This window comes from Scyliorhinus torazame, chromosome 1, assembly GCF_047496885.1.
Source record: "Scyliorhinus torazame isolate Kashiwa2021f chromosome 1, sScyTor2.1, whole genome shotgun sequence".
Lineage (NCBI taxonomy): Eukaryota > Metazoa > Chordata > Chondrichthyes > Carcharhiniformes > Scyliorhinidae > Scyliorhinus > Scyliorhinus torazame.
Window position 1 is genome coordinate 244,710,631 of NC_092707.1, and position 13,629 is coordinate 244,724,259.

The 13,629-nt window shown below is 45.3% G+C and overlaps 1 protein-coding gene across 1 annotated transcript in view; it reads right to left on the bottom strand.

Moving 5' to 3' along the window:
* LOC140420071 (solute carrier family 22 member 2-like) overlaps positions 1-13,629 on the bottom strand; it is a 68,837-nt gene that overhangs the window by 29,807 nt on the left and 25,401 nt on the right. The window contains exons 7-9 of the mRNA XM_072504098.1: positions 11,928-12,142; positions 3,177-3,285; positions 1,505-1,617 (exon numbers count right to left, since the gene is read on the bottom strand). Coding sequence (XP_072360199.1) covers positions 1,505-1,617; positions 3,177-3,285; positions 11,928-12,142 — 437 coding nt within the window. The remainder of the gene's footprint in view (positions 1-1,504; positions 1,618-3,176; positions 3,286-11,927; positions 12,143-13,629) is intronic.

Genomic DNA, 13,629 nt, shown 5'->3' on the forward strand with positions numbered 1-13,629 from the left:
GCGGAGGGAAAGAGTGCCCCCACGGCACAGGCCCACCCGCAGATCGGTGGGCCCCGATCGCAGGCCAGGCCACCGTGGGGGCCTCCCCGGGGCCAGATCCCCCCCGCACAACCCCCCCCCGAGGACTCCGCAGGCCGCCCGCAGAGCCAGGTCCCGCCGGTAAGAACCTTATTTGATTTACGCCGATGGGACTAGCCCAAAACGGGCATCCACTCGGCCCATCGCGGAGAGGAGAATCGCCGGGAGTTCCACCGCCAACAGCCCCCAACCAGCTTGATGCAATTCCCGCTCCCGCCGAAAATCTGGCGCTGGAGAATCTGGCAGCCGGCGCCGGGGCGGGTTTCATGCCGCCCCCGGAGATTCTCTGGCCCAGCGGGGGTCGGTAATCCCGCCCAGGATTTCTAAACAAGTGTTCCAGTCCACTTAATAGAACACTATGGGCCCAGAGACACGCGATCCAAGCCCTGGAAGTAGTTCAGTGAGGAACCATAGTCTAATCTCTACTGTCAGGGGCCTGGATTTGAGGAAACACGAGAATTGTGATCATATAGGGATCAGGTAGAGAGGAATGGGAAGGAAAAATAAATCCTGACTAATTCTTTGAATTAAATTCTGACTGAAGGGTGTGAAGTTCAAACTAGTAAATTTTGCTTTGAAAATTTTTTGTTTTGCACTGAATGTTCAATAAATGGAATAGACTCTGGATAGGATAGTTGATCAAAAAACCATCATCGTTTTAGGAAACTGGAGGCTGTAATGGCATCGTTAGCGAATGGGGGACCTTTTTAAAAAAATCATTGATTGGATGTGGCCATTGCTGGCTCAGCTAGCATTTATTACCCATCCCTAATTGCCCTTCAACTGGATGGACTTCTCGGCAAGGGCAATTCAGAATCATCTCTGTGTCTGGAGTCTCATGCAGGCCAGACCAGGTTTCCTTCCCTAAAGATCATTAGTGAGCCAAATGGTTTTTTACAACATTTGACAATGGCTTCATGGTCACCATTAGATTTTTGACAGAACGCATAGAATCCATACAATGCAGAAGGAAGCCATTCGACTCAACGAGTCTCCACCGACCCTCCGGAAGAGCACTCTACCTTGGCCCACTCTCTTGCCCAATGCCCATGAGCCCACGCATTGATCACAGTCAATCTACCAAACCTGCACATCTTTGGACTGTGCGAGAAAGCCAGAGCACCCGGAGGGACCCACACAGACACAGGGAGAACGTGCAAACGCCACCTAAGGCTGGAATCGAACTGGGTCCCTGGCGCTGTGAGGCACCAGTGCTATCCACTGTGCCACCGTTTAACTCCAGATAAGGTGCAAGGTAGATTTGGATTGATGAATTAAGATGAGCTGTTGGACTTTGTCTGTAATTATCTTGTGATCTTGTAACACAAATAGAAAAAAACCATATAGATGGTGCTCTGCAAACAAAATATTTTGCTCCATTAAATACAAAGGGTTGATATATTGCAATACAACTCAATTCACTCACCAAAAACCACAAGGGGCATTTCTATCCAGATGTGTGCCAACCTGTACAGAATGAATGGTGCTACTATTCCCCCGATGTCACTCATTGTCGAGCACACTGATACAGCAAAGTTTCTGTTGGAGAAAATAAACATTTATTCACCTGTGTAAGTTGTCATTTAATTTGAATAATTCTTATTTTGAAATCAGAAGCCAACAACATTTATGTTTATATTATAACAGATTTTCCATGGAAATTTTTTTGGGTTTAGACCCCTGTGTGTGCTTGTCATTTGTCTGTGTATGTTTGTGTGTGGATTTGTGTGTATTTATGTGGGTGTTTGGCTGTGTGTGTTTGTGTGTGTCTGTGCTTTTGTGTGTGTGTTTGTCTGTGTGTGTGTTTTTGCGGGAGTCTGTCAGTGTACTTGTGTTGGCTTATCTGTGTGTGTGTGCTTGTTTGTGTGTGTGTTCATGTATGTGTCTGTCAGTGTACTTGTCTCTGTGTGTTTATGTGTGTGTGTATTTATGCATATGACTGTCAGTGTGTGTGTTTATATGTGCATGTGTGTTTATATGTGTGTGTTTATTTCTGTGTCTGTCTGTGTGTGTGTGCGTTTACGTGTTTGTCTGTGTGTTCATGTTTGTGTATGTCTGTCAATCTGCGTGTTTACGTGTGTGTCTGTGTGTTTTTGTGTGTCTGTCAGTGTGTGTGTTTATATGTGCATGTGTGTTTATGTGTGTATGTTTATTTGTATATCTGTCAGTGTGTGCATTTTGTGTTTGTCTGTGTGTTCATGTTTGTGTCTGTCAGCGTGTGTGTTTATGTGTGTGTCTGTCTGTCAATGTGTGTGTTTATGTGTGTGTGCGTATTTATGTGTTTGTGTATGTGTCTGTCAGTGTGTGTGTATTTATGTGTGTGTGTCTGTCAGTATGTGTGCTTATGTGTGTGTCTGTTTGTGTGTTTATGTGTGTGTGTCTGTTAGTGTGTGTGTGTCTGTCAGTGTGTGTTTATGTGTGTGTGTGTTTATGTGTGTGAGTTCAAAGCACTAGATCAGATATTGATCAAGGCTTAGCGCGGCATGGTAGCACAGTGGTTAGCACTGTTGCTTCACAGCGCCAGGGACCCAGGTTCGATTCCCGGCTTGGGTCACTGTCTGTGCCGAGTCTGCACGTTCTCCTGTGTCTGCATGGGTTTCCTCCGGATGCTCCGGTTTCCTCCCACAAGTCCTGAAAGACGTGCTGTAAGGTGAATTCGACATTCTGAATTCTCCCTCTGTGTCCCCAAACAGGTGCCAGAATGTGGCGGCTAGGGGCTTTTCACAGTAACTTCATTGCAGTGTTAATGTAAGCCTACTTGTGACAATAAAGATTATTAATATCTAGGAAGTGCATTTGTTGGGTAATTCCACCTGTCAGTAAATCTCAGTAAAAGTCTTGGTGCAGGTATCAAACTGGATTTCCCACTTGCACTCACTCTTGAATTTTGCCATGATTACTTAAAGTAAGAAAGTCATTTTATTAACTTGTGCATAATCACCTTTTCTCTTTACACATCTAATATCAGTTTTAAGAATAGGATGTGATTTGAATTCTTGTTCCAGCAATCTGTTCAGAATTGAATGTCAATTGTCGCTGAGTGGATTTGTGAAAAGTCAACTCTTGCAGTATATAAACAATTTCTATTCTGTACCTACCTTAAAAATGTTGGATATAATTCAGTATTTACAAAACAGACCATTAAAAAGGTGGCTGTAATTCCAAGCTTGCCCAATGATGAGATTACTGCTTTCAGCCAGTACAAATCTGAATTAGAAAGAAGTTAAATGTATAATTTGAAAAAGAAAAGGCATTTTCTCAGGCAAATATGAACATTTATTTTGCATATTCTTTCCAGTACCACAGGAAACCAAACTATTATTTTAGCAATTCATATTTTGAATGGTACCTTAATTTGTATTCCTGTGAGTAAAAGGTCTGTTATGCAAAATATTTGATGTGAAATGTAAAGGAAAAATAGGGGGCAGAATTCTCTGATAATGGGGCTATGTCCCCACGTCCACGAGAAAACGGGCACGAATCAGAGTGATTGTCCGTTTTGCAGGGGGCTAGCAGGGCCCCGGAGTGCTCCTCGCAGCTCCGGCTGTCGATATGGGACCCTGCACAACATGGTGGACCCACACCGCGGGTCGGCACTGACAATATAGGCCGCCCTGAGATCACGTGCGCCCGCCGATCGGTGGCCTCTGATCGCGAGCCTGGCCATCCTGGAGCCCCCCCCCCCCCCCCTGCCCCTGGTGATGGATCCCCGTCTCCCCACCAGGGCGGCCGCGGACTGAGTCCACAGCCGCCACTCCGAGCTCCCGCCGGGTAGGACCATGAGTGAACCACGCCGGCGGGTACTCGGCCAGTTGTCAGCAGAGAATCGGCGCAGGGGCCTCTTTCAATGGCCCCCGACCAGTGCCGCGTAGACCGCGCACGTGGCAGCGATTTTCCGGTCCCCGGAGGATCACGGGTCTGGCGCCCATTCTCCGCCCCCGCGCCAAGTGCGATTGAGGAGCGGAGGCTCGTAGAATCCCGGCTAGGGTTTTGTGAGCGGCACAGTGGTTAGCACTGCTGCGTCACAGCGCTAGGAACCCGGGTTTAATTCAGGCCTTGGGTGACTGTCTGTCTGGTGTTCACTCAGTCTCCCCATGTCTGCGTAGGTTTCCTCCAGGTGTTCCGTGTTCCTCCCACAGACCAAAGATGTGTAGGTTAGGTGGATTGGCCATGACAAATTGCCCCTAAGTGTCGAAGAATTGGGTAGGGTTAGAGGGATAGGGCGGAAGGTTTGGCTAGATAGGGGGCTCTTTTGAATGCAGACTTGATAGGCCGAATAGCCTCCTTCTGCACTGTAAGGATTCTATTCATTTATTCAGTTGTGACATTTAAAAAAAAATTATACATTGCAAAGAATGAACAAATCTTTTTAATTTGCATACAGCTTAACCAAAAAAATCTGCCAAACATTTCATGCAATTGCCTAAAAGTATAGTAAGGAAATTAGGGGAACGTCTGTTGTGGTATTCCCAGTGGTGGGCCGATAAATCTAGGGACTGAGTTTTGAGGATTCTTGGCTTTGCCTATTGACCTCCCATTGTTTGCAATGGAACCACAGAATTCCTACAGTGCAGAAGGAGGCTATTCAGCCCATCGAGCCTGCACTGACCCTCTGAAAGAGCATCCTATCTGGACCCACTCCCCCACCCTATCTCCATAACCCACCTAACCCGCACATCTTTGGACACTAAGGGGCAATTTACCATGGCCAATCCACCTAACCTGCGCATTTTTGGACTGTATGGAACTTATGTTGTTCCACACCTTCACAACGCGTGTACCCTGTGAGTGAGGAATCAGGGTATTCTTCCCAGAAAGGTATCCACCTTGTGTATTCAGCATTCTCATCACCCAAGTGTTTCATTTTGGAGCACTAAGATCTTTTAAAACACAAAGAATATGCCAATCATTTTGATGTTCTTGCATGAATGCTTAATATTCTCATGATTAATTCCTCTGTTGCACTTTTGATTTGGCAGACTTGTTTTTTTTGCTGCAAATAAAAAGGTTATAGTGAAGGATTCAAGGTGAGAGAGTGGAAAATGGTTGCATCTTTTAAAACTCTTGCATCTTTGTATCCAGGAGGATTTCAGTCCTGGCGGATAATGTGGAGACAATTTGATACTGCCCATTTTACAGTAACACTAAAATTAAAACATTTTAAACTTTAATTTAATTTTAACCCCCCTGTGGTGTTCTTTGTGGTTCAGATCCTAGGATGTTTGCGTAGTGTTCACAAAGACCACAACTAGCTTTTGTATTAAACAAAGCTAAAGATTTCTTTACACTACTTAATTGAATTCGACCTCTTACTTCTATATAATAATACAATCTAAACTCATCTACCACTAAGCTCTGTACTAATACAATAACTATGATCTGTTCTCACTCACACTAGCTTTCCTACAATCTTTCTCCTAGCCTTCTCCTCAACATTCTCCCAGAAGGCTTCGCATTGATGCTTTATATAGTTCTGTATCTTGCTCCCTCTAGTGGTTGACTCGGACATCCCCTTACATTCTGTACATTTCTCATAATGTTATATTCCCCTTTCTTTCAAGAAAAATGTTATAAATTCTGTTTCTAACATTTATTGAATATAACACTCATGAGAATGCATCATTTCTTTTTACATTCAATAGCAAAAGTTAAATGTCATTTCACAGCAGTGATTACAGAATAACAGTTATTAACATGTCATTATAAATTCAGTCTATTCAGCGGTTTTCTTGTTCTCGTCGATCTTCTGAATGTGCCTGTTGAAGTGTTCAAATCGTCTTCCATGTTTTCTGGATTTCTTGTCGACAATGAAGGATTTAGAAAGTCAATGTTGTGGAATACAAAACAACAATATTAGGAGTTTGAAGTGGAACGTGGGGCGAAATTCTCCTACCCGCCCCGCCACATTTCTGCGCCGACCGGCCGGCGGGAGTCTCCGTAACACCGGCCGGTCAATGGGGTTTCCCATTGTGGGGCACCCCCACGCCGTCGGGAAACCCCCGGGCGCCGGCAGAACGGAGACTCCCGCCGGCGGAGAATGACGCCCGTGGTTCTTTATCTTCAATAATGCTCTTCGATTCCTTCGAAATATTATGCCATGTTCAGTTTGTACCAAATACAAAATTGGTGCTATCTCTTGTAATACTTTAGCAACATGTGACCATCCACCATCAGGATTCTGTATTCTGACATAATCTCCTTCTTGTAACTGCAGTAAAGGTTTTGTATGCCTATTGTAGTAGGCTTTTTATTTTCTTTTTTGTAACCTTATTCTGTCATGTAGTACTTGTTCATCCAGATTCGGAATTGTGATTTCTAGTAGAGTCATACAGATTTTTCTTCCCACCAACATTTGAGTGGGCGATAAACCTGATGACAATGGAATAGCTCTGTATGTTAGCAGTGCTAACGAGAAATCTTTGTTGTCATCTAGTGCTTTGCTGAATAGCTTCTCAACTATTCCCACACCTTTCTCAGCTTTTCCATTGGATTGGGGGTACAGTGGACTTGATGTTATATGGTGGAAATTATAACTTTCTGCAAATTGTGACCATTCCCAGCTGGTAAAGCAAGGACCATTGTTGGAAACAACCTTCAATGGAATTTCATGTCAAACAAATACAGATTTTGCTGCTCTGATTATTGATCGAGTTGTTGAATCTGTGAGCGTAATAACCTCAGGATGGTTAGAATAGTAGTCAATAAAGACTGAATAATCATGTCCTTTGAAATAGAAGAGGTCCATTCAAACTTTCAACCATGGGTAAGTGACTACTTCATTTTCTTCAAAGCTTTCTTTACATTGTTCAGGTTGATGCATCTGACATATGCTGCATCCCTGCATATGGATGTCCACATCCTTGTTAACCCCAGGCCAGTACACAGTTTGTCTTGCTCGTATGCAACATTTTTCAATTCCTTGGTGCCCCTTATGTATCTGTTCCAAGGTATTTTTCCGCACGCAGGAAGGAATAATTATTCTTTCTCCTTAAAGTAGGAATCCATTGATCACAGTGAGGTCATCTTTGGCACTACAAAAACTGGTACAACAGCCATTGGGCCATCCTTCTCTCAGGTATTGGATTACCTTTCGGAGTCTCAAGTCCTTCGCTGTTTCTTCTCGTATTGGACGTAACTTGTTGTCAGACACTGGTAGCATGTCTGCAATAAATGAAGCTTGTGCTTCCACAATGTGTACTATTTCTGAAGCCGTGGTATCAACATTATTTGTAGCTCTTGATATTGTATCAGCAACAACTAATTATTTTCCTGGCGTGTAGACTATGGTGAAATCATATCTACGGAGCTTCGTCATCATTCTCTGAAGTCGTGGGGACATCTTGTTAAGGTCTTTCTTGATGATGTTGACCAGAGGTCTATGATCAGTTTCAACTACAAAATGTGGTAAACATAATCATGAAATTTGATTATGCCGGTTAAGAGACCAAGACATTCTTTTTCTATTTTCGCATACCGTTGCTCTGTTTGAGTCATTGAGCGAGATGCATCGCTACAGGTTTCCACAGGCCCTGGTCATCTTTTTGATGTAAGACTGCGACTATGCCCTGTTTGCTGGCATCAGTTGAGATTTTTGTTTCCCTTGTCGAGTCGTAAAACACTAACACTGGAGCAGTAGTCAGAGCTATTTACATGTCTTGCCACTCAGCTGCATGTTCAGGTGTCCATAGAAAGTCAACATTTTTTCCTGACGAGATTGCGCAGAGCCATTGTTCTTCTGGGTAGGTTGGGAATAAATTTATCCATAAAGTTAATAACACCTAGCATTCTCAGAATTGCTTTTTTGTCACTTCGTATCGGCATTTCACCTATGGCATTGATTTTGTCATGATCCGGTTGAACCCCTTCTTGCGATATGATATCGCCTACAAATTTCAGTTTCTGGATCCCAAATTGACATTTACACGATTTAGTTTCAATCCATCGAGATTAACTCTGGTGAGCACTTTCTTGAGCCTGTCACAGTGTTCGTCTGGAGTATTAGACCAGATGATTACACAGCCAACATATACTCTGACACCAGGTATCCCTTCAATGACGGTTTCCATCGCGCGATGATAAATTTCAGATGCAGGTATGATCCCGAAAGGTAACCTATTGAAACAATATCTACCAAAAGACATGTTGAAGGTACAAAGCTTTCTGCTTTGACTGTCGAGCCTTAGTTGCCAAAATCCTTTCGAGGCATCTAATTTTGTGAAAAACTTGGCATTAGCCATCTCTGATGTGATCTCTTCTCTCTTGGGTATGGGATAGTGTTCCCTCTTGATATTATTACTGAGATATTTTGGATATATGCATACACTTAGTTCTCCATTAGGTTTGCGTATGCATACCATCGAACTGACCCAGTCCGTTGCTTTAGTCACCTTGGAAATTATGTCTGACTGTTGCATTTGGTCAAGCTCAGTCTTGAGACGATCTCTCAATGGAGCTGGCACTCTTCTGGGCACATGTATTACAGGCTTGGCATTCTTTTTCAGTTGGATACTGTCTGTAAATGGTAGGGTTCCCATTCCAGAGAATACATGGTCAAATTCACCCAAAATTTGTTCAATTTCATCTTGAAGTGTGACATTTGAATTATTGATGCGGGTATCCTTTGAACCAAGTTAAGTTTGCTGCAAACATCCACCCCATGTAGTTATGATTTGTCATTTTCTATATTTTGGAGTCTGTTAACATGCTGATGTCACCATTCTGAACTACGAGGCAGCAGGAACCCCTCGTGGTTATGGCATTGCCATTATAGTCAGTCAATCTACAAGTTGATTTCTTTATCTGTGGTTTGCTGTACACTTGTCTGAGATCCTGTTCTGTTATTAAATTTGCATATGCACCTGTATCTAATTTAAATGGTATCTCAAAACCATTAATGTCAAGTAGTACAGTCCACTCTTGAATAATTTTGGAGAGCTAATATATTGGATTGTTATCACAGTCCAGTGTATTAACCCGAGTAATCGCCTCGACCATGAAAGTATCTTTCAGTGCATATTGGGAGGAATCATCATTATCAGGTAAGACTTTTTCTTCTTTTCCTTCGCTCTTTATACTCTGAATCTTCTTATAATCGTTGTACGACCTTTTAAATTTATTAGCTGTTGAGGCTGTTACGAAATGGCACTGTGCTGCATGGTGATTGTATTTACAACATTTGGAACATTGTTTGCCTTTTGGCGGGCATTTTTTTTTACTGTGGCCGTGGCCACAGTGTGTGCACATCATCACGCTCGTGACGTCACTTTCAAACTGGTCACCAGCCGTTGTGCGCAGTTTTCTGTGCTGTGCCACAGCATTAATGGCGTCGGCCACGTTTCCCGACTTCGCACCTTTTTCATTTACCCTGAACTCCGCATATTCAAAGGTTGCTTGTCCACTGGCTTTACATATATTAATTGCTTCACCTAGCGTCAAAATCGGTCATCTCAGCATTTTTTCTCGCAAATGTTCATCATTAATTCCAAAGAGAATTTGATTACGATCTACACAACTGCGCTCTTAATTTTAACGCAGTAATAAAATAATCTACCAACTCCCCTTTCAGCTGCAGCCTTTTTCTAAACATATAGCACTCGTATTCTCGTTCACTTGCTTTTTGCAGTGATGTTATGGGCCAGGGTTTAGAGAACCCCAAAGTGTATCATGGAGTTCACCTGACCCACAACTTTTAATAGATTGTGGCACGGGGAGCACACGGCCCCCTCTACAGGTGTGGTACAGCAGAAATGGGAAAGTATTTTTTAAAGCAAAACAATGTTTATTCGATGAACTCAAGTTAAACTTTTAAAACATAAACTGAACATTTTAGCAACCATTAATTCAAATACAACCCCCAAAGAATACAACACTAAGTAATCCTTTAAGCTTTCCTTTTAACCTCCATAAGACTTAAAACACATTTCACCAGAAGCACATAAGGTTAAAGTCACTACTGTTATTAATTTTAAATCACTAGGATCGATTTACAGTCTTGAGATTACAGAGAGAGTCTCTAATACACCTGGCTGTGACTGCAGCTCTCCATCTCTGAAAACGAAACTAAAACACACCCTGCAGCAAACAGCCTAAAACAAAAGTAAAAAGCTGTCAGACAGCCCAGCTCCACCCACTTTCTGACATCACTGCAGTAATAAACACCAATTTCTTAAAGGTACTCTCACTAAAGATATTTATATACATCCCCATTTATAAACACCCAGGGCGGAAGTCTCCGCAATTGACACGATGTCCGCTGCCGGCGCCAAAAGCGTCGCAAATCAGACAGGCATCGCGCCGCCCCAAAAGTGCGGAAGTCTCCGCATCTTGAGCGGCCGAGCCCTAACCTTGAGGGGCTAGGCCCGCGCCGGACTGATTTCCGCCCCGCCAGCTGGCGGGAAAGGCCTTTGGTGCCCGCTAGCTGACGTGGAAATGACATTGCCGGGCGGCGCATGCGCGGGAGCATCAGCGGCCGCTCACAGCATCCCCGCGCATGCGCAGTGGAGGGAGTCTCTTCCACCTCTGCCATGGTGGAGACCGTGGCGAAGGCGGAAGGAAAAGAGTGCCCCCACGGCACAGGCCTGCCCGCGGATCGGTGGGCCATGATCGCGGGCCAGGCCACTGTGGGGGCCCCCCCCGGGCCAGATCGCCCCGTGCCCCGCCCCCAGGACCCCGGTACCTGCCCGCACCGCCTTGTTCCGCCGGTAAGAGAGGTGGTTTAATCCACGCTGGCGGGACAGGCATTCTAGCAGCGGGACTTCGGCCCATCCGGGCCGGAGAATCGCCGGGGGGGGGGGCCGCCAACCAGCGCGGCGCGATTCCCGCTCCCGCCGAATATCCGGTGCTGGAGAATTCGGCAACCGGCGAGGGCGGGATTCACGCCAGCCCCCGGCGATTCTCTGACCTGGCGGGGGGTCGGAGAATCTCGCCCCCATTTCTTAAAGGTACTCTCACATGACAGTGAGCATCAATTTTTTCCAGCACCATATTATACTTTTTTAATCCTCATCTTCTGCAAATTCAAATGAGTTGAACAGCTCTTAAGCCTGCGGTCCAGCCAAATTAAGAAGAAGCACGATTTTTCTCTGATCGGAAGCATTTTCTAGCGCAGAGGCAGATATGAACACTTCAAACTGTTGTTTGAAAAATGTCCAACTTTGACACAGTTTACCCATTGCTGGTTTTCTCACATCTTCCATCTTATGATCTGTTGTTTGTGCAGATTTTTCAATCGCTGTAGTGGCGTGATTGTTTAATTGACGTTTCTGAAAGCTATACTATCTAAACTAATTGCTTATTTTTTCGAAATACATTCCTGGTACCACGTGGTGTTCACAAAGACCACAACTAGCTTTTGCATCAAACAAAGTTAAAGATTTATTTACACAACTTAATTGAATTCAACCTCTTTTTCTATATAATAAACAATTAACAATAAACATACAATCTACACTCATCTACCACTAATCTCTACACTAATACAATAACTATGATCTGTTCTCACTCACACTAGGTTTCCTACAGTCTTTCTCCTAGCCTTCTTCTTAACACTCTCCCAGAAGGCTTCACATTGATGCTTTATATAGTTCTGCATCTAGCTCCCTCCAGTGGTTGATTCAGGCATAACATTAACCCTTACAGTTTTGTACCTTTCTCAAAATGTCATTTCCCCCCCCCCCCCCCCCCCCCGCCCCCCCACCCCCCGCACCGATACGTATAAAACATCATGATAGAATGATGAATGAGCTCCATATGCTGTATGTTTTAGGTGTACCATCATAGATGTCAGATTGAAGACTACACATATATATAAGGATCTGGATTAAATTACAAGAAAATGATACGTGGTTTACCATTAGGTATGATGGCCGTTATCAAGCACGATGCTCCAGCCAGAAAATTGCCTGCTGCAAAAGGAAATCGACGTCCAACTCGATCAATAAGTAGAATAATAATGATTGCTGCCGGTATTTCCACAACTCCTGAGATGAAGAAATTGATGTAAATGTTTCCTCCCAAAATTCCCAAACGCATGACAAGCCCGAGATACACCAGAGCACTCGCAAACCTGAAAAGGAGGATTTGCATTTGAGTTAACTGAGAGGCTGAGCCAATATCTGCCAAGACAACGGTCATTTTATGATTGCTTTGGGTATGCTATTAACAGCCCTACATTTGGAATTGTTCTTGCAGTTTTCGCTTTGACACAATGATAACTTTACCACAATACCATCAGTGTAAATCCATTGTAAAGAATTAGACTACTGCCTTCTGCTTGTTTTTCCTCATTCCGTGACTCTAATTAACTCTTCATGGCCTGGATTCTTCGGTATCCGGAGGGGCAGGCCGTACCGGCGCTGAGCAGTGGCGTGAACCACTCCGGCGTCTGGCTGCCCGGAAGGGGCCAGCGCCGGCGGGGATGGCGCCACGCCAACTGGCGCAGGAGGGCCTCTGCCGGCCGCGAGTTGGCGCATGCACGGGAGCGCCAGGAGGATCCAGCGTGATCCCAGCGCATGCGCAGGGGATTTCTTCTCCGCGCTGGCCTTGGTGGAGCTTTACAGCGGCCGGCACAGAGGGAAAGAGAGCCCCCACGGCACAGGCCCGCCCGCAGATTGGTGGGCCCCGATCGTGGGCCTGGCTACCGTGGGGGCCCCCCTGGGGCCGGATTCCACCACGCCCTCCTGGGGGCTCCACAGGCCGCCTGCAGAGCCAGGTCCTGCCGGTAAGGACCTTGTGTAATTTACGCCGGCGGGACTGGTCGAAAACTGGCGGCTGCTCGGCCCATTGCGGAACGGAGAATCGCTGGAGGGGGGGGGGGGCCAAAAAACCGGCGCCGGAGAATTCGGCAGCCAGCGTCGGGGCGGGATTCACGCCGCCCTCCCCCCCCGGCGATTCTTCGGCCCAGTGGGGGGTTGGAGAATCCCGCCCCATGTGCCTCAGAGAAAAATCACAACGGGCATAATCCCTTTAAGAGTTTGAATCATGACTGACTCGCGAGCCTAGATTTTTATTTTCACTCGGCTAGGACACAGCTTCACTCTGCAGGAGGAGTGGTTGGAGATTTGGGTGCAGGACCTCTGATTATTCCTTCTTCATCCATTTTCAATAGGTTCTCCAAGTAGGTCAAGTATTATTACACTGAGATGCTGAAGGTGAAAAATCAGGCCTTGTATGGCCTCCTCCAATCCAGCATTTAACACCTTCTGCATCTCACTGGCCAGTCCTCAATTCTTTTCAATGGTGCGGTACAGTAGCATAGTGGTTAGCACTGTGGCTTCACAGCGCCAGGGTCTCAGGTTCGATTCCCTACTGGGTCACTGTCTGTACGTTCTCCCCATGTCGGTTTCCTCCGGGTGCTTCGGTTTCCTCCCACAGTCCAAAGATGTGCAGGTTAGGTGGATTGGCCATGCTAAATTGCCCTTAGTGTCCAAAAAAGGTTAGGAGGGATTATTGGGTTATGGGGATAGGGTGGAAGTGAAGGCTTAAGTGGGTCGGTGCAGACTCGATGGGCCAAATGGCCTCCTTCTGCACTGTATGTTCTATGTTCTATGAGTG